This window comes from Sylvia atricapilla, chromosome 7, assembly GCF_009819655.1.
Source record: "Sylvia atricapilla isolate bSylAtr1 chromosome 7, bSylAtr1.pri, whole genome shotgun sequence".
In the NCBI taxonomy this organism is placed as follows: domain Eukaryota; kingdom Metazoa; phylum Chordata; class Aves; order Passeriformes; family Sylviidae; genus Sylvia; species Sylvia atricapilla.
The window spans coordinates 11169609-11191084 of record NC_089146.1 but is presented as its reverse complement, the minus strand read 5'-3'; the positions used below and the strand labels follow the sequence as shown (position 1 = coordinate 11191084).

Genomic DNA, 21476 nt, shown 5'->3' with positions numbered 1-21476 from the left:
TCCGCTGCAGGCGCCGGGTCAGGGGACGCGAGCCCCGGTCACCTCCGGACACTGGCGTACGGTGTCCACTTCTGGGCTTCTCAGACCGAGAGACACAAGGAGCTGCTGGAGAGGGTGCAGCAGAGGCCACAAAGATGATTGACGCCCTGGACCATCTCCCGTCATGAGGAGAGACGGCGGGAGCTGGGCCTGTTCAGTCTGGAGAAGATTGTGAGGGGATCTCATGAGTGCATATAAATCCCTAAAAGGCGGTTGCCAAGATCTCATGGATGCATATCAATGCCTCGGGTGCCCAGAGGATGGTACCAGACACTTCTCAGTGGTGCTCACTAACGGGACAAGGAGTAATGGCCATAAACTAAACCACAGTCAGTTCCACCTCAGCTTGAGAAAGAACAGCTTTCCGTGGAGGGTGGCCGAGCGCTGGAACAGGCTGCAGGGAAGTCACGGAGTCTCCCTCTCCGGAGACATTCAAACCCCGCCTGGACGTGTTCCTGTGTCACCTGCTCCAGGTGACCCTGACGTGGCAGGGATTGGACTCTGTGGTCTCCAGAGATCCCTTCCAACCCTGACAATTCCTGACCCGCGGGCTCCCGGCCCGGGGAGAGGCAGGAAGGCTTGTGCGCGGGCTCCCGTTTCCGGGGGAAGCGGCGGGCGGAGGCGGTGCCCGCCATGGAGCGGCGGGCGGTGGCCGTGGAGCGGCTGGAGCGGGTGACGCGGGAGCGCTTCCAGCGGGACATCTACCCGCGGGTACGGGGGCTCGGGGCGGGCCCCGCCGGAGCGCTGGCCTCCACGGGGACACCGGGCGAGGCAGGAGGTGTCCGAGAGCCCCTTCTCCGCGGGCGGGCAAACCTCGGGTTGGGTTTGTGTGTTCCCGGAAAGGTGCCCTGATCCAGTGAGGGGAACGGGAGTTTAGGAGCAAGGAGCTTCTATAGGCAGATCCTGTGTGAGCTGCTGGCGCGTTCCGATAAGTGATCTCTGTGGGAGTCCATTTCCTTTGGCAGGGGTTAAAAAGTGTGATCGTTAGTTTTGTTGCTTTGTAATCTCTTGTTTTATTCCCCCCTCACCCTCCGAGGTGCCAATTAAAAGAAAAAGTGTCTCTCTCCTTTTTGTGTCCGGGCTGGATCAAACCTGTTCGTGGTCGTGAGCAGCAAGGAACCTTGATATAGATGGAAAAAGCTTCTCTCATGAGAACATAACAGCATCACCACAGCTCACAGTCTGCACTTAACTGTATGGGCTTTTAAATGTTTTGTGCTAAGCCTTGGCTAGAAAGATTGAATCTGTTCCTTCGTCTGGCTGGATTCCTCAATAGCCCCAGCACAAAGTGTGGGCTGTAATTGTCTTTGCCTCTCCATATCCTTCCTAATGCAGCTAGGAAAGAACTCGTAGTTAGAAACAGTTCCATAATGTACTGCATTTTGTTTCAACATTCAGCAATTGATTTACATTGCTTGTGAACGGATTAGTTGTGACCTTGTGTAGTGGGTCCTGGCATTCAGCTAACTTGCTTGATGTAATTTGAAAAAGTCACTGGTTTTTTTTCGGTTGGATTCTGTGATCATTCACCATTGAATTTTTTTCTTCTTCTTGTTGTTGTTGTACCTTAGAGAACGCCAGTAGTGCTGACAGGACTGGAACTGGGCACTTGCACCACCAAATGGACAGTAGATTACTTGAGCCAAGCTGAAGGATCTAAAGAAGTAAAGATTCATGTTTCTGCAGTGCCACAGATGGACTTCCTCAGTAAGAACTTTGTGTATAGGTACTTCACTCCAAGGCCTCTTGTATTTTAAAGGCATGTACTTATAACTTACAGACATACAGTGCATCTGTTTGAAGCTGAGGGTGGGAATAGGAAGATAGTTTGTGAAAACATTACATTATCAAAGGGTTGTCCTAGATTTCTCCCTCCTCTATTAATTCTACATGCTGAATAAATACAATGAGGGTGAAATGAGGGGCCAAATAGCACCTTAGAAGTGATGTCATTAAGAAGTGTTGTAAAGGTATTTTGTCAGAGCACTCTTGTAGGAAATATGAGCCTGGCACTTGCAGCTGTTAATTAAAAACAAACCAAAACACCCTTGATATCTACATATTTAGTTGGTATTTTGTTCTAGTTATATGGTGCATTCTCAGTGTCACTGAACAGTGATAATTTCTAACTCACTGATCCCCTTTGAATGCATGTGTGTGTGTGCCAGCCATGGTATTCCACTCCAGACAGGGTGTAACTAATTAAATCCAAGCTCTTTTCAAAGTTAGCATGTGCAGCTTTCAGAATGTTCAAACCACTGGCTACCACACATTTCACCAGCTCTTTAATCTTGATGTGGGCCACAAAACCCCTTGATCTCCTCTGGAGCTTCTCTTATGTAACTGCCAGAACATTTCTTCAGAGTTCATCTAATCTCAGTCATTGTGTTCTCCTTCAAGTGTGACGCCTTCATTTTAGCAGTCCTTTGTTTTCCCCAAGTGGGAACAGGATGTGCTCAGTCCTGAGCACACTCCTGAGCAGGTGGGAGTGTATGCTGTAGGTGTAAATAAGCTACAAGTGTCCGAGTGGAGCCTGTTGTTCAGGGGATAAACATAAGTTACAATCATGATGCATTCTGCTCACTGCACAATGAACTTTTGAATCCCTGAAATTAAGTTGTACTTGACTAACTTTGCCTTATCTCCACACTTCATTTTCCCTGCTCTGTTTTGGGTTTTTTTTTTCGTATCTCTTGCTGTGAGTTCACATGCAGTTGTTCTGAAGTCTTAGTTTTAGCAGGTTTGTAGACAGCCATATGGTCTCTCTGATGGTGTTTCATTATAGCAGGTGTCAGGACTTTCACATGTTTCACTTGAAATTCAGGAAGCTTTGACCTTTTCCAAGCAAACCCCTCATTCTAATCTGAAGAGACAATAAGTAGAAACAAAAGAACAGAAATTCTGAGGACTTAACATGCAGTTCCATTAGTTTAAACTGATGAACATCAGTAGTACTGCAGTTCTGTTGTAAGTTGCATGCTCCTACCCCTGTTTTTGTGTTGGTTCTGGAACTCATCCAGCCAGGTTGTGACGTGCTGCAGAAATCTGAATGTTTTTCTGCTGTTCTAGCTTTGTAAGCAGGTTCATGGAGAGGTCAGATGAGTGCCAGTGCTACTGCAAGGGGGGAGATGGGGTGATTAGGGCAGATAGCAAGGGCAGAGCTGTGGTAGCACCAGAATGCATCAGTTTAACCTGTACTAGAGCTATGCTCTCACTTTCTTCAGCAGCAAATACAAGTGGACATGATAAAACAGTTTGGCTGAAGTCAGAGCATTGTGTTTTGTTTGGTTTGGTTTTCCATGGACTTCAGTGGGTTTTGTATTTGTCTATTCCAAACAAGCCTAAAATGTTTAGAGGGTTGGTTTAAGTACTGTCAGATACAAGTTCACATTCTAGTAAAAAAGATAACAGGATCAAAAAAAAATTCACTTGAGAAATGTTTCTTCTTAACCCTGGGTACTTGGTGGTTGCTCTAAATGTGATGTTTACATGCAATAATTCCTTATCCAGTGACACTTAGTGTGAGATGGTGAGCTTCATGAATGTAACATTGAATTCATAATAATGAATAGATGTCCTGTTGCTGATTGTGCTTGGCTTGCCATTCAGCTGTCAACTGATACCAAAATCTGTAATTGTATGAAAAGCTCCCATTATGTAGATAAATATGTAACACCAACTGACTTCGGAGCGACCAGCTCTAATGCCCAGTGGCTCTTCTTGAATCTTCTGAAGTTGTCTTCAGTAAATTTAAGGAAAACTACAAAGAAACATTTGAGAATATCAAGATTTCTCTGTTTTGTATCAAAACTCCTGTGTTTTGAGGAGCTGAGAAAGCATGTATTTTTTAAAAAAATCCATATAATTGAAAATTTTATAGAAATACAAATGAAGGTAGTTACCTGTATTCCTGCACAAATTCATAGCAGAAAATGCATAGATATACTGTTGAAGTTTTCTTGATGCTGAGCTTTTCTGCAAATTTATAAAAAAGTACAGTAAACAAGTCTAAAAATGACACACTTAAAGAAACAGTTAAGCAAGTATTGCCACAGTTTGAGTCTTAATTTCACTGTGAAAAATGTTTTGTTCTGTGACTCAGACCATTCAGAACTCCGAAGCTCAAGAGGGGATCTTAACGAAGTGTATGAACAGTTGATGGAGCCGGATTCTCAGTGGTTCATGGTGACAGGACAAGAGGCAATGGACACAAGCTGGAATCCAGGGAATTCTGTGAACCTCTTTAAAACACACAGACACATGCTCTTTTATAGTGAGGATAGTCAAACAATGGAACAAATGGAACAGGTTGCCTAGAGACATTATGGAGCCTCCATTCTTGGAGGTCCGTGACACTGAACTGGATGCTGTCCTGTGCAAGCTGCTGTAGTGAACCCAGCTCTTGGCAAGGGGCTTGGACAGGAGGATCCCCAGAGGTGCTTCCAGTCTCAGCTACTACAGGATTCTGTTTGGAGATGTATTGGAACAATTCACTAAAGCAGAGAAGTTTCTAAGTGTAGGATTTCTGTCTTGGGAGAACTCTCCAAACATCTGCTACCCACATCATGCTGACTTTGATTAGTCAGCATGTTAAGTTAAAAAACTAAGAGAGCAGCCTATTGCATCCTCCATTATACTTGATACGGTAAGGGAGCTTATTATAAATCATGTGTTGTTACATTGATTCATGGTATAAATTCAAATATTTCTATTTCAGAACTCTGCCTTTCGATGTATTTGTACGAAGAGCAGCTGAAGTCAAGCACAAGGAGTACTTTCTTACTGAGGTAATTCCCTTAGTGTTACAGTTTCTCCTGTTGGTTATTTTGCTGGTATATAGAGAGGAAAGGGATGTACTGTAATTTAAAGTCTTACTTCAGTAAAAGACTTGATCTTCAATTTAACTTTCTTGTGGCTTGATGCCAAAGGAAAAAAATGTGAAAAGTTTTTTCAGATAACTGTGATTGGGAAGCAAATAGTTTTGAATATAGGCATGCTTTTTACCTCTTATGCTGCATAGAATGCTGTAAGTTTTGAAGGAATCAAAATAGTTTTCTTCATCAGTCTACTGAAGAACTTAAAATTATAATCTGCATTTCCTTTGAGTCTGTTCAGTAACAGGAATGCTGAAGCAGTTGACCAGTCTCCCCACACTTTACTCTTCTCCTTTCAGTTAACTTATTTTTCCAATTTCTCAAGATGAGCTGCAGGCATCAGTAAAGAGCAGTGTAACAAAGTAGCTGAATTTCTAGATGCCCTTTATTTGTACCATGTTTAATGAAACTCTGCGTTAGATAAATGAGAAAATACAAGTTCTTTGTTTGACTGTTTTGGTAATTCTTACTAAAAAACCCCAAACAATTGTCTTTTTGTGTTCTCTTCAGGATGAGAAGTACTATTTGCGATCAGTGGGTGAAGATGTTAGGAAGGTAAGCTACTGGAGATTGCAGTTCTAATATTGTACAGTTGCAGTTTAGAAATATTTTTTAAAGCCTATTGTCATACAACTTACTTAGGGTCATGTGGTTTGTGAATCTGACTGGATTTAGGTCAGAGTACTTCAATGTGTCTAAAATAGTCGCTGTTGCATGGGCACTTGGCTGATCACTGAAGAGCACATTGCTAAACTCCCTTTCTTTAGCTTTTGTTGTTAACTTATAAAAGGATTTAGGCTGATCTCTTGCTCCTTCAGTGTGATTCCTAGCAGCCATGGTTAAGAGCAGCTCTCTGGCTGTTCTTATTAATGACATTAAGCAAGTCAATGCTGAAAAGCATTGCTGATTTCAGGTGTTTGCCAATGCTGAAGTTCTTACCCCGTTTCATATGATTGGAAATGCTTGTGAAGTGCTCCCCCATTCAAATGTGCATAAATGGTTCTCTGAGAGTTATGCCCTTTCTGTTTCAGGATATTGCAGATATCAGGAAGCAGTTTCCTACTTTAGCAGAAGATGTTCATATTCCAGAGTATTTTGAGAAGGAACAGTTTTTCTCTAGTGTCTTCCGCATCAGCTCAGCTGGATTACAGTTATGGACACATTATGATGTGGGTAATACATGGGTTTAGCATAAAATGTTGCAGATGGCATTACAGAGTTGAGATAATAAGGTGCAAATCTTTGTCAAAGATTAGAGAAAAGTAACAGACTTCACATATTTTGAAACCATGAAATGAACCACATTCAGTGGTGAATTTTAAATGTTGCATTGCTTGGGCATAATATCTTAACTGGGTTTATGTCTAATTCCAGATTTATAAATTAAAGGACGTTTTATATTGTTTCCCTTTTTTTAACTGTTTTGAGTTTCAGTTGAAAAACTGAAACACAGTAACTTTTAACATTTTTGTCTTTAACATGACTTTCCTTTTTTTTCACTCTAATGGCCAGAGTAGCATAAATTCTAGTTGTATAATACACTGCCAACTGTGCAGTGATTGTAGTGGTTTCTGGCTGCAATGCAATAGATTCCAAACAAAGTTGTCATCTAACACTGTGCAGTGAGTTCTGAATAAATTTATTTATAGGATAATTCTTAACATGTGAAGGTTTTATTAGATTAGTTGAAAACTATATATTTATTCACTCAACTTTTGGCTGACATGTCTACTGTTACACTCATCCCAGGTAATGGACAACTTCTTAATCCAAGTCACAGGAAGAAAACGAGTTGTTTTGTACAGTCCTCGAGATGCACCATATTTATATTTATCAGGTATGCATGTCACAGGCATCTAGTTCAGAGTTTGGGGATCTTAGCTTACAAGTGTTGCACTGTAAAAAATAATCACGAACAGATGACTTGGTATAAAAGAGGTCATTTGTTCCTTTACCTCTGATTCTGTGTGCTTTAGTCAAAGCTGAGGAGAACAGCAGCTTTGCCTGATTATTTTCAACACTTAACTGAAGGAGTAAAATGTTCTGTCTTGGGTTCAAAATGGTTTTTTAAATGTCTGGAAAAGTGGTTTTTAGTGTTAGTAAGGCTGCAGTTAGAGAACAAATACAGACAACAGGAGAACGTCTCTTCGGTGAATGAGGGGTGCCATCAGGTTTCCCTGGTTTTCAGAAATAAAACCAGTACTAAATTTGATTCAAGAACTTGATTTGATTTCCAGCAATATGATAATGCTTGGTTACTATTGGAAGAGTGAGAATATTTATTCACTGAAATTTTCCTAGGTACTAAATCAGAGGTGCTGGATGTGGATAACCCAGACTTGGAGAAATATCCCCTTTTTGTGAAAGCCAAGCGCTATCAATGCGTTTTGGAAGCAGGAGATGTGTTATTTATTCCAGGTAAGTAGTAAATAGTTCCTGACCATGGCATGGTATTAAACTGTCTAGTTTATGATTTCTGGAGATGGTAAGCATTTCTCTGTTATAAGTAAGATCATTGAGAGATGTTGGCAAAATTCATTTACTTCTTCCAACTGTACAATTAACTTGAAAAACAGTATATTATATCTACCTACAAATCTTACTTTCCCTCAAGGATACACTGTATGCTCCTGAATTTGTGTCTTAATAGATTAATACTATAAACTTACCTTCTGAAATCTGAAATAACTTCAGTGAACTGGGTTTTTTAATGACAGAATTTGAGTGAAATACTGTTTCTGTTCTTCTGTAGCTCTGGCACTTAAGCACTATGAGGCACATGGTCTGATGAGAATTATGGATGGTAGAGTTATTGGACCTTCTAAAGATTTATAATAATCTTTGGGGAATGGAAAGACAAGTCCTAACAATTTTTCTGCACAAGGAAAGAGCTGCCTCTTGGGCTGACATGACAAATCCTGGTAGTCAGGGAAAGGCATTTGAATTACACCTTATTGAACTACTCCTCTTTGTTACTGATTTTATTTTAACATGGGCTTGCAGCAGATATGACTTATCCTGTCACTTTTACATTATCTAGGCAATATAAACAGGTCAGTAAACAAAAAGATAATAGGTTTTTAGGAAGTTTTTTTTGTAATAGCTTCTTAGCCTTGGATTTGTTACTTAATTTTGAACTTACCTTTATGTTTCTTCCTAAATAAATGTTTGGTTACAGTTAGATAGCTGGATGTCACACTGCTGCTGATGTCAGCATCCCTGTTTTCTGTTTATGAAGTCCAGATATTTGTTTGTCTTTGCCACTGAGTGAGCAGAGTCAAACTTGAGACACATGCAGCTCTCTTAAGACTGACTGGAGAATGTAAGGATTTTTTTGAGTCCAGTGGTGCTTTGTCAGCAGCCTGCAGTCCATATCACTAAAACAGAAAAACAAAAAGCAAACAAAAAAAAAAAAAAAAGGATGCTTTTTGGGGAATGGATGTGGTTCTTATGAAGAAGGTAGAAACAGCCCCTCTTCCTAACCTTAAAGAAACTTCATGTTGATTTCTAAGAATAAACTTTTCTATGTCTTCACCACCTACAGGCAAGTAAGATGCAATAAAAACAGCATTCAGACTTCTAGCTTAAAATTCAAATACCCTAAATATACAATAATAAACTGATTCTTTGAATGTACTCAATGAAACAAAGATGTCTTGACTTCCTTACTCCAGTCATGATGATTGAGCTGAAAAACCTCATGTCTTCATTATGAGAAGATCAGCAACTTGCCTGAGGGATGTGGCTGATGCTGGTGGTTTACATTAATGCTGGACAGTATGTGCAAGGTTAGGGACCAAGTGAAAACAGATATCTGTGTATAGAGTGGAGGTGAGCGAGGGAAGGTGTCTTTCTTCATGCTTATCCTTTGCTTACATTTGAGTACCTCTACACTTCAGCAAGTGTTACTTTTAGGAGATGTTATGGATCAGCATAAATGTCTTGAAAAACTTCTCAAATTTGGTACAATGCAATATATTCATATGGATATTTATAAATAAACAAAAATACAGTAGTTGAGACTTTTCCTCAACAAGATCTAGTTAGGGCAATTCTGAGACTTGCTTGGAGTCACATGGAAGTTTTGGACAATTATTTTGATTTTAGACACTGTTCTTTCTACAGCTTTGTGGTTCCATAATGTAATTTCTGAGGAATTTGGAGTGGCACTGAATGTATTTTGGAAGCACCTTCCCGCTGAGTCCTATGATAAGACTGACACTTATGGAAATAAAGATCCCATGGCAGCCTCTAGAGCTATACAGATCTTGGACAGAGCCTTGAAAACACTTGAAGAACTACCTGAGGAATATAGGGATTTTTATGCTCGGAGGATGGTGTTACGTATCCAAGAAAAAGCCTATAGGAATGATTATGGATAAAGTAACACATTGTAATTCAGCAAGGTCCCCTGCAAGTAGAAAATTGTTTGTTTGAAGACTGTCCATATGTACTTAAATACACTTTCTCTGAGACCAATAAAAGCTGTCAATAAACATTCATCTGTAACAAAGCTGAATTTTTGGATTTTCTTTCTAGTTTTTCATGTGCAGTGAGGTCACAGTCTGCTTGATTTGGAGATGGTATCTTTTCTACAATGAGACAGGCATTTGCAGTGCCTCCACTTATAACTGTACTTTTCTGGAATGTTTTGCCTAAATTTTTCTGAACAAGTTTTGGTATGTGGGCTGACAGCATGCATGCCTAGAAGTAACTGCACATCTTTGTGAATGCAACCTCGTTAAGTTTTAGGAAAGCCACGGTGGTTTCTGAGGAGGTCTAAGCAAGCCATTGGTGGTAGCAGTAATGGTCACAGTTTCTTTTGAAGTAATAACCTGGCAGTTAGTGCAGGGAGTTTCTTCTCCCCCTTGTAGTGAGAGAGAGTGAGTATGGGAAAAAAAACAAAAACCAACCATGCCAGGTTCCACTTAGAACTGTGCAGCAGCTTGACTGCAAGGTAAATGATTTACCCTTTTCCTTGCTCAGTAATGTATTACTGGAGGGGAAAATCTGTTTTGTCCCTGCCCCAGTGCAGTCAGACAGCATTGCTGTTCTGCAGCTGTGAGACACTTGCCACTAATGTCCCCACAATTCCATTCAATTACAGGCCTAGTATCTGCAGTGGACTTCATAACTGTGGAGTAGACACAGAGTCTGTTGGGAGCTGTATTTGATGTACTCTTTGTTACCATATGAAAGGGGGTTGTCATAGCACCTTTTGGGATGGAGCTTGCTGTTTAGGCATTGTAGGTTACTTTTTCAGCAGATTGTGGTGCTTACAAAACCCCTTTAAAATAAAGGTGGGGATCTGACAAAAAGTCATTGATCTTTGAAATGCCATTGCTGTTATTATTTGTGCTGCTTGGGGAATGCAACATTTATCTGACTTAGGTCAGTCTGTTACTTCTAGCAATGTTTTTTGAGAATTGTAACTTGTCAAAAGCTCTTAGACTAAATAAATGTGTAGTGTTAAAAAAATGCTGGAAAAAAGCTTTCTTCAGAAGAGCAAGAGCTTGAACACTGTGCAGATTATTCTTCTAAACCTGTTCTTCTTGGCAGTTCAACACAGTGAAAATAGTCTGGTACCATGTGAATGGGCACCCAGCCACCTCAATGAATAAGCATGAATGGAACCAGCCAAGCGATTCTGACGGGCATCATTGTACGTTCTCAGGGTAGAATTTAAATTTGGGATCACAAATAGGTCTCCCAAAATTTGGTTCAGAAAGAAACAAGGACTGCTTGTGCATACTGCTGAGACAGAATCTCTCTGCCCATTAGGCTGGGGTAACCTCTTGGCTTTGTTGGACTGGTAATGTCAAGGGCCCAGTCTGAATTGCAGAGGTGAACAGAGCATATTCTTTGTGTGTTAGGACTGAATGGAGAGGTTCAGAGAGCCTGCAGAGCTCAACGAAGCTGTGTTCCAGCATTGTGCCTGCACAGCCATCACTTGCAACTCTAACTGCCAGCAGCTTCTCAAGATACCAGTACAGAGAAGTACTTGTGCTGATGCCTCCTTCTGCCATTCCTTGGATCTCCATTCACAAAAGGGAGGTGTTAGCTTGGTATTCTCAGGCCCCCTCAACACTCAAGTGAAAATTTTATCTTCATGCTGCCAACTTCAAAATGAAGCCTTTATTTAACTTTGAAAGGGTTTCTTCAATTTGTTATTTAGTAACTTCTCTAAAACAGTTGTTCTGAAATGCCATAAAAGAATACAAGCATTTAAAAATGTATTTTCTTAATTTGGATGTAATCTGACTAGTGATAAAAATTTTGAAGTTACTGTGTTAAAAAAAAAATCGTTACTTAGTGCTTTGTAACCACTGTACAACATGGTGTGAAGCAAGCAATGAAGCGATGCATGAATGGTGAAAGCATTAAAGGAATAACTTCCAGATAACATAGTAAGAAATGACAAGTAGGCACACTTAGAAACCCACTACTGAAATCACACAAAGAATTAGAGCCACTGACATTTTGTTGATGTTTGTCTGTTAGAGATCCTGCCACAATAAAACAGATGAACATGTGTAAACAGGTATTAGCAAAATAAACACTGACCATCTTAAGCATTCAAAGCAGCCAACTCAAACAGTGTATTCATAGGAGTTGGGTAATGCAGACTGTCTAGGACTGAAAGATGAGTTGACCGTTACATAAAGACAATGTCTGAAATCAGAAGTTTAAATTTGGCCTACCCCAAATCTTGAATTGCTCTAAAAATTTGGTGACTCAGGCATCTAAAATGGAAATTCATTGCAAGCCAACACCTGGACAGAATTATTTATTCTTAGCCATATGAAATATAAAGGATCACAAATTATTTCAGATTTCATTTTTTTAAATGTGCTTGCTGGGGAAACATTCAAATGAAAAAAACTGATGTCAAAATATTTTTCTCATCAAACATATAATTAAAAATCTCCCTGTTGTGTTTGTGCTGACAATTTGATGTACTTAGGACATGTTCCTCTCCAGTAGCTACACAGGGTCTAGGTGAAGTGTCAAGGTAAATGCCTAACGAGATAAGAGTTTGACTTGATCATAAAGGACCAGAAATAAATTTGTAGATTTTTTAAAATATGCAGGATGAAACTGTTTGTATCATTCAGAAACTGTTTGTATCATTCACACTGTTGGTTTCACAAGACTGACTTGACTAAGATGAGAATGATTTTACCACAGTATAGATGATATTACATATGATGTGATCCCAACATGCATTACTTCACAACTTCAGAGAAATTCTGGAATGTTCTGTATACCCTCATTGTTTTTTTTCCTCTCACCCAAATGTATCTTCCCAAAGCTGGTATCTTCTTGCAAGTGATACAGGTGTTGAAGATGCACCCTCTGAGCCAGCAGCTTTTACAAGGGATTCTCTAAGTTGGTATCACTCAATAAGCAAAGATTCTGGTGTTATGTGAAGGACAGATTAAGTTTTATATTTTCTTAGACAGTTACCCAAATCTGCAGTAAAGCCGTACATTAAGATTTCCTATTTTATTTTGGGTCAGACTCTGCAGTGGGGATAGATTGTGAGCTCTGTATGTAGGAATTTCTGAGAGCAACCATCTCTCTTAGGCAGCGATTCCTGAGAGCAACAAGAGCAGATGACTTTGTTTCCAACTGTTCAGGTCTGTTCCTTGTAGCAGATTGAAGCCATTAAAAGAACTGCTCAACCATGTCAAACAAACAGCTCCACGTGCAGTGCCACGTTCATACAAAAATGCTCAGAAGCTGTAGCTTGCAGTAATAACACAGATCATAGCAGTGGACAATTTCTGCTGTGAAAACATTCATACTTCAGCTGTCAAGCAGGACATGAATTACTTTAAACTTCCACCACAAAACCCTAATGTCTTTCTCCTGATGGGGAATGGGAAAGATGAGCTAAGCACGTGGTCTGTAAGGGATACAACAGCTTTGTCTGGCACCCAGGCTTAGGAGTATTGCTCAGAGCATAAACTGGTGTGGGAGAAGAGCCTTGTCCTGCCCTTCAGCACTGCTCTGTCTCTTGACTGGTTTTTATGTCTTGCAGCAGTGCTTTCTTTAGAAACAACTCAGCTCTGAAAGGCCAAGTCTAACAAAAGAAACTAGCAATCATGACTGAAAGTGCTCTTTTGAGAGTCTACTGAAAGAAAGAAAATTTATTCTGAACCTTGAAGTAATGGCACTCTGTTCCTTTTGAAGTACATAAGGTGTTTGTACACATGAATTAAAACAATATAATTTTTTTTTCCCTTTTTTATTGCCAGTTGCTTTTCTGGTCATTTGCTTAAGCAGAATTTGACACTTCTTGGGTCACCTGGAAACAAGTAATCAAGCCCTAATGATAGGAAACGACAAAGCCGTGATTACCTTATAACCCACACTACACTATATCCAAAATGACTGCCTGAATCAGCCTTCCATGGTTTCCACGGTGATGTGGAACAGCTAATCCACTGCAAGTGGGTTTTTTTGTCAGCAGGAGGAGTGAATTACGCTGTTAATAGCGACAGAATGAAGTTTGTCTGGAACAGTATGCCTGACACTGGAAGAGGCAGTGCTTGTTCGATGCATAGGTGTTAGATGATCTTGCATTACTGGCTTAATGCTTCCTGTTACTTTATTCCAGTTAAAAACAGTCACTGCATCTGAACAGAGAACACCAACAGAAAGCCAGCTTTGGTCTTAGGTTCGCCATCTGCAATATTCAAATGTGTCTGAATTTTCATCAGGTTATGTTCATTAGAAGTTAATTTTTTAAAATCTAATCTACCATCCTTACAAAAATGAAATGATAATTCAATATAAGATTTGTGAAGTAACTTTGAAGGTGATTTAAAGAGGCTGTCTCTTACGGACTGCAGTCTTGAGACACCTGCCTTTGCTTTTGTATTGCACAAGGGCACCAGACATTATCTGTTTGTGGATTCTGCTAGGCTGCAATGTACCTAGAAGTGTCACTCACAACACAGCACACACATCCTCAAATTTTCATTGTTAACAAATTCTTTCTTGTATTAACTGATAAGACTCCATGTAATTTAAAAAAAAAAAAGGCATTCAAGGTAAATGAATGGGTATACAATTAACCTTAGTGATTCAAATGTCAGTCTGTACAAGACACCAAATATGGGTTATGTGCAGAGATGAAGTAACTATTACAGCTCAAAAAGAACCTCCAGGGAAAAGCTGAGTGCATGCTCATGCACGATCATTTTTATCTGTGCATATCCACAATTATAACAGCCTAACTCCTGAACTGACTTAGCAGCCTTATTTAAAATAATTTCTATGACTATTTAAATACCTAGCACTGTTACGTAGCTCTTACTTACCTCTCTCCTGTTTGTTTAGAAAAACAACACAGCTTACCATAAAAGTGCTTGTGCAGGGAGGCAGCAGGATTTTATCAATGGGAGGACAGAGAAAATTGCTCCTTTCAGCCACGTTAAGGATGGGACCCTTAAATCATCTTCCAAAATTAGGGGCCAATACTAATTAATGCATCAGCATTTGCAGAGCTGTGATTAAACTGTCCCAGATGGGAAGAAGTTTTCTAGTACTTTAGATTCACACAAAATAAAACCATTAAGTCATCTGGACAATTTCACAGAATCAAGCCTTGCTTTAAAAGAATTTAGCAGTCACAGTTTAGAACGTGTTAGTATGTCTCAAAATCTGAATGACGTCTTGTCTATTGTACCAGAAACAAGCATGTAATACAATGAACAGCAGTCATTACTAGGTTGTACTAAGGACTGTGTAATGCTGCCCATTCCATTAAAAAACACAAGTGTCTTGAACTGCACCAATATAAGCAGGAGAGCCACCTAACTTTAGGCATTTACATCTAAGCTTATTCATAACTGCCTTTACTGTTAATGTACAAAAATGGGCATATGCAAACCATGACCCATTTCATCCTAACATAGAAATGTCTCACCCTTGGCTGCTTCATGCCAGCTTTCCTGTGTTAGTGAGATGCCAGGAAGCTGTTTTAAAATTATGGATGCTGATTACAAAAATAACAAAGCCTCCTTGAAGAAAAGTTATCAAATACATCTGATTTTTTAAATTAGGTTTCCACAAACACCTGATAAAGCTTAATCCACAACACTGCACATTCCTTGTTTAATGGTTTTATACTCACATCAAAGTGGTTTCACCCATTAGAAATAGTTTATTTTCTACATAGTTTGCAAAGTTTATTTTTAGCATGCATTGTAGTGAATGACAGAGGCACATTCCAACAGAGTACTACAGCTGTTTAAAGAATGAAAAACAACCAGTCAGTTTTCCCTCCACAACATGAGGTCTCATAACAAGATTAGTTTTACAACAAAGTGCCTATTCTTCAAAGTAATGCAGCAACACTTGAGCCCATTTAACAGTTATTGTAGGCAGCCTCCATCAAACAGGTTAGTATTTTTTTCATAGGACAGCCATCCAGAAACTTTTGAAGACAATGTCAATATTTTAATAGCTATTTCCAAAAGCTTGCAACAACGCAGTCCTGTTGTTTTGGCAGGCACAGAATTGCTTAGAAATTGGTCTCTGATCTGCAGTGTTATTGGATTGAGGAAGTGTTAGCACATCCAACTTAGCCTAGTCAGCCTGAAACTGAGGGAGCAAAAGCAATAGAATGCTCTGAGAGTTTTGTTGGTTTACTTTTTAAAATTTTATTTTATAAGTGGATGGTTAAATATATTTCAAGCCATTTGGCAGGCTTTCTATTAAAATCACTTCTTTAGGTGACTCATATTTCCTTTAAAGAAAAAAGTCCTCACATATGCTGCAAATATTATCAAAAGGACCAAAAAGAGGAAAAATGTTCCTTGAAACACAGTAGGAAATTGTTATAAGCCTACTAAGATGGCAATCAACAAATAGGATTGAACAAAATCTCCAAGAAACAGCTTAATATAAAAAAGCAGATGGAACTCAATTTCAGGCTCTTTAGAGTTTGTTTGCACGTTGCACTTTTCTCCATCAATTAAAATAGATTTGTTTTGATGAACTAGGTACATTAATCTAATTATTAGTGACAGAGTTCTCTTTCAAATTGTAAGGTGCATACTGCATGCATAAGCCTTTCTATCACCCTTAGTATTTTGAGAGTTAAGAAAATTTTCTTATAAGCACACTTTTCTCATTGTTCAGTGATCACTGATGTGCACAATTTCTAACCAAAAGTTGTCTACAGGGAACCTTTTAATGTTTTAATGAAGAAATTACTTCTTCTTTAATGAAGAAAGATCACCCAGGACTTCCACTGTGTAAGTCACAGGAAACAAGGAGCAGGGAGATGTCACTAAGCCATCAAACACAGAACCAAAGTTGAATATAATGTCTTTTTTCAGAACTTAGCCACAACTGTCTGTGTAATCTTCACAGTGTTCTGCTAACTTGCTTTTGTATTCCTATACTTCCAGGAAATCCAAAACCATTTGGAGTTACTAGTTCATTGTTAATAGCTGCAGTTGTCTTTAAGAATTATTCTAGGTTTTCTTGATAAATGGGAAGTTACTTGCAACAGTAGAAAAGTTCCATTAATACCATCACTGTTCATCTTTCAGTATTTCTTTCTTATGAACCCTCAGGTTTGGTGTTTGAACCAGATTACATCTTCTATATCAAATCTGGCTGGCTTTCTATTTAATTAGAGGGTTTTTTTTTTTCTGTAGGAAAAATGAGGCTCCAAAAATAAGATTTTTGGATGGCTCAAGAAGCAACTACTGCAGTACATTTAAAGAAGATAATAGATTTTAAAACTGAGGCATTTTGAAAGAGCTGCAGTCGACACAGTCTGAATTTTTTAAATGCAACTTGTAATAGATCATGTGCTTATGGCTCGATTTAGAGCAACATCAATGCAGCAATTATTAAGAAAAACCTTACCACCCCAAGGCAAGGACATCACCTCTTGATGTGATAATAAAGGCATTACTGCTGGTCCTTACAGAAGTTAGCAAAGCAACAGCAAGATATGTTGAAACAGGAACAAGCTACACCCTAATCAACATTCTTGGTTACTTAACATAGCTACATCAAAATTTTCAAGCTCCCAGGTGAAATGGCTGTTCACTAGCAGATACTACACAATTCATTAATCAAGCTTCAGAGTGACAGAAATGGCAAGGCACACATAAGGAAGAGAAATGCGTTGGCGCTATTATTCCAAAGGTATTTGTGACTTTGTTTCAAACAGGAGAAATGTTACAAAACTGGAAGATTTAATTACCAAATAAAACAGGTTTCAGCAAAATATATAACTAACATTCTTCTTACAATCAATTTCCTTAAGCCAAAAAATTAACCTTACATCTGTGATTTACAAAGACCAATACTTTTAGCCCTGGAAGCCACTCAACTGAAGTATCTACACATCAGAAATTCTCAAGTACTTTAAAGTCCCATTAAATGCAGTATATGATATTAGACATCCAGGACTAAAACTTCTGCCAACAGTTTAATAATAAACATTCACATTTAACAAAAAAAAAAAACATGTATAGGATTGTTCTTCATAACACTTTTTTTCCAGGAATCATGAAACAACATCTGTTATAGTTATGGGGTCGCAATATGCCTTTTTTTAAGCTACAGAAATTTAAATATAGTATCTATTAGCAACACAGAACTGATTTAGTATTCTCTTTAGAAAGCATCTGCTCAAACCTGAAAATCTAGATGACAACATTTACAGTGTTAAAAGAGCTTCTACAAAGAATATACTGTTCATATACATACAGTCTCAAAATACTTCATGAACTCTGAAATGGTTTTCTAAGGAGGCGCCTTCATCAGCAAAATGCAGTTGATCATTTATTTCCACACCAAATTCTTCAAGTATCTGTACAAATTTCTCATGCTCTCTCCCAATCCATGACCTCATTGTGTCAAACACTTGGTATGGTGTAACATGAGCATGAACTTTAATTCCTGTCTCTGCAAGTTCTTTCAGCAGTTCAGGGTAAGTAACCCAAGTATTGCTTCCTCCCGAGTGACCACCATCCAGCCAGTAAATTGCTTTTATGTTTTTTAAGAAGGCATCTGTATTCTTGTCTTTTTTGGCTTCCTTCAGCTCATAAAGCAGCTGATTCAAAACCACACAACCTTTACTGAAGCCAATCAGAGTAAACGACGCTGCACCTACAGCAGACGGTACCATGAAGTTCACAGCAGAATTATTAGAGCATTCACAATCTCTCTCCCTTTCTTTGGATGAGCAGCCATTTGTTGTTGGAACAGACTGCGGCGGTGATTTACAAGCAGCTATTTTTGCATCCTTGCTGACACCATGCACACTTTTCTGGGACAGCAGAATATTCTGAGAGAGTCTGAATGCATTAACCAGCAAAGCATGGAGATGCTTGAAAGCTCCGAAGTCAGTGCTGTGCTCTGGTGCTCCAAACATGTTACTTGTCACAAAATTGTCATAACAACTGAATTTGTGCAGGTGCATTCGAGAACACTTTATGACCCAAATAAAGCTATTAGGGAACCGGCGAGCAAGTATGGTAGCAACATTTTCAAAACTCCAGCGCTCCCACTGAAAGTTTTCTGGGTGGCAAGACATGATGTCATGATAGTTCTGAAAAATTAAAAAAAAAAACACAAAAGAAAACAGAAAAGATGCATTACTGCATTGTGAAAAGATTCAGCTCCAATGTACTCATATTTATAAGAAAGGACTGTAAAAGAAAAACATGCATTAGAGGCTCTCATTTTTTAGGTTTGCAGAACAAGAAACACATTAAAGAAACTGGCATATTTTGATTTGCTTACTTTAACATTTTTACCACATATTTTTAATACCCCCAAGATCAATACAATAAAATCAGCACATGAAAATATTCATAGCTTTTTGCTGACTTTGCACAAAAAGAAAATTAAAATATTATTCAATTTAGTATGACACAGAATACATAATTTTACTGTATTATCTCCATCTACAGAAATACTGATTATCTTACTGCAAAACAAAAACACACTTAAAACTTTGTAGTAAGTTTTCTGGATTTTATACAGAAACAAAAATATCCCCTCTCATTCAGCTGTAGGAAATTTTCATTGCCTTATTCACAGCCACAGAAGACATAGATGAAAAGAAATTAACCCTCAAGTCATGAATGAACCTCATGTCTGAAATCTTAATGGCAAAGAATACCAGTCCATTTATTCTAGTAAGGAATAATGAAGCCATATGCAAGAATCAGACAAGTCTTTGTAGGCCATCCCAATCCTTAAAATAAAACCACACAAAATTCTGCATCTTCACCTGACGGAAGGGAAAGCCTTTTCCCTTGAAGAAGGCACTACCCCAGCTTTTGAGAAGCAGTAATGACAATTGAATTAGTTGGCTACCAGAGCATGTTGTGTTAGAGAGGTCGACCACATGCTTGGAGACAGCACTTGGGGGTCTCTGCAATTTCTTGCCAGCTCAAGAGACCACAAGTGCCTTCTCAGGAGAGGCTGAGATAGCGTCAGTGCCTGTCGAATTCCCAAAGGACGGTGTCTGGGATGTCCGTACACCTGCACAGAGACACGGTGCTCTGCCAGGGGAGGACAACCGGGCACCGTGGGTTTCGTCTTGTCTGCACTGACACTCGGTGCCAGGCTTTGAGACACTGCCATCCCAGTGTCACCCTCAGGCAGTGCGATGGGGAGTGAGCCTAGGGAAGGCCAACGGAGCTGCCGAAGGGGCTGGAGCACACGTCCCGTGGGGAGCAGCTGAGGGAGCGGCGGGTGCTCAGCCTGGAGAAGAGCAGGCTCAGGGGGAGCCCTCATCGCTCTCTACAGGCCCCTGAAAGGAGCTGGAGCCAGACGGGGGTCAGCCTCGCCTCCCGGGCCACAAGAGGACATTGTTTTAGGTTTCGCCACGGGAGGTTTAGGTTGAACATTAGGAAGCACCCTTCACAGAAAGGGTGATTAGATATCGGAATGGATTGCCCACGAGGTGGTGGAGTCATCTTCCTGGAGGTGTTTAAGGAACGACTGGACATAGCACTTAGCACCAGGGTCCAGTCGTGATGGTGTTGGTCATAGGCTGGACTCAATGATCTCCAACCTAAGTGACTCCGGGAAGACGACTCTCCTCCCCTCCACTACTGCTGCAGCTCAGGTTTCCCGAGAGCTCGTTCCCGCTCCCTGTGGGAGCCGGACCGTGTGGGGCAGCGAGATGCTCCGGTGGCCGCGGCGGGAGCCGGGCAATGCCCACCCTCACAGGGTCCCTCAGCCGCCGCCTCCCCGCTCCCGCTCTGCGGCCGCTCCGCCGCCCGGGCCCCTCCGCTGGCCGCCCGCACCCGCGCACCGTACCTGCACGTCCCCCGGGAAGTACACGACGTGGTGCTGCGGCGACGGCGCCGGGCCGCGCGGGGCCGGCGGCGGCAGCAGCAGCAGCTCGTTGGTGCGGTGCGGCTCAGCGCCCGGCACCTCGGGCAGCCGCAGCCACGGCGGGCTGAGCCGCGCCGCGGAGAACCCCCCGCCGCCGCCCGCAGGCCCCGCGGCGCAGGCGGCCGGCGGCCCGCAGAGGCTCATGGCGCTGCCCAGGCACAGCGCGGCGGGGCCGGCGAGCCCCCGCAGCAGCGCGGCGGCGGCCGAGCGGCAGCGCCGGCTCATGGGAGCGCCGCTCCGGGCTCCGCGCACCGCCCGCCCGCGCGCCGCGCCTGCGCGCCGCCCGCGCCCCGCCCCCTGCGCCACGCCCACCGCCCCCTCGAGAGGGACCCGGCAGGGGGCGTCGCAGGGTGCGCCCGCCCCGCGGTGACGTCACGAGCCGTTCAAAAGGCGGCGGCGGGAAGCGCGCGGGGCCGTGAGGGAGCGGCTGCGGTCGCGCCCCCGGCGCTGTCCCTGGCCGTAAATCCTGAGGGGAGCCGCGGGAAGCCTCCTCACCAGGGCCGCAAAGCCGCGGAGTGTGTAGCTGTAGGAATTACAGTAGTAGGAGGGGTCCAGCCCTCCACGTGGCGCAGTTAATTTCCAAACCGGACGGTATGTGTCTTCGCTTAGCTCCTGAAGGTGTATTAAGCAAGGAAAAAGAGCCATTAGTTTATTTCTAACGATTCCTTTTGTTAGAATTTTTGTTAGAATTCACGATTCCTTTTGTTAGAATTTTGTTATTTCACACATTTATTTCTTTTTTCTCTTTTCCTGTTCTACTTAAAAACACTTGTATGAAAACCTAGAAGCCTGCCAAATACGGAGCCTGTCTCTCGTCAGCTGAGCCCCTCAGGGAAGGAGAGTTAATTGAGCATTAATTGCTTGGTCAAGTAATCAAACTATTAACTGGTTTCTTGTTGGAAAATTCAACAAGATAAAGGAAATATGGTGACATTAAGGTTAGTGTAGCATGCTATAAACCAGCAGAATACTTTACAGAGTGGCTTATTTTTTTGAAGTGTAAGTTCTGGTCTGCAGGTTTTTGTGTGCACTGCCCGTGGAGGTTCAGTTTATGGAGCTGTGATGTGCTCATGGTCTATTTGGCACACTCCGTATGTCTTTGGGCTCATCAAGAGGTCAATAATTTTTATATTCCAAAGCTCTTCCAGAGAGTGCAGCTGCACCGTGTCATTG

At 41.1% G+C, this 21476-nt stretch overlaps 2 protein-coding genes across 3 annotated transcripts in view; one reads left to right on the top strand and one right to left on the bottom strand.

The window, feature by feature from the left end:
- The first annotated feature begins 666 nt into the window (after window positions 1-666).
- The window catches only part of TYW5 (tRNA-yW synthesizing protein 5), a 161565-nt gene continuing 140755 nt past the window's right edge, over window positions 667-21476 (top strand). Inside the window, exons 1-8 of one of the 2 annotated variants that reach the window (XR_010743982.1) lie at window positions 667-750; window positions 1611-1765; window positions 4757-4826; window positions 5424-5468; window positions 5945-6082; window positions 6663-6750; window positions 7215-7331; window positions 9039-9363. Coding sequence is in view for 1 of the 2 variants with exons in the window: in XM_066322583.1 (XP_066178680.1) it covers window positions 673-750; window positions 1611-1765; window positions 4757-4826; window positions 5424-5468; window positions 5945-6082; window positions 6663-6750; window positions 7215-7331; window positions 9039-9295 (948 nt within the window). In the remaining variant the exon portion in view is untranslated. Of the gene's footprint in view, window positions 751-1610; window positions 1766-4756; window positions 4827-5423; window positions 5469-5944; window positions 6083-6662; window positions 6751-7214; window positions 7332-9038; window positions 9431-21476 lie in introns of those variants that run through there. The other variant, XM_066322583.1, reaches the window with a different exon arrangement.
- C7H2orf69 (chromosome 7 C2orf69 homolog) lies at window positions 15015-20528 on the bottom strand. The gene is made up of 2 exons (XM_066322582.1): window positions 20226-20528; window positions 15015-18501 (listed from the first exon to the last, which is right to left on the bottom strand). The coding sequence occupies exons 1-2, from the start codon at window positions 20526-20528 to the stop codon at window positions 17662-17664; spliced, it is 1143 nt and encodes a 380-aa protein (XP_066178679.1). The 3' UTR covers window positions 15015-17661.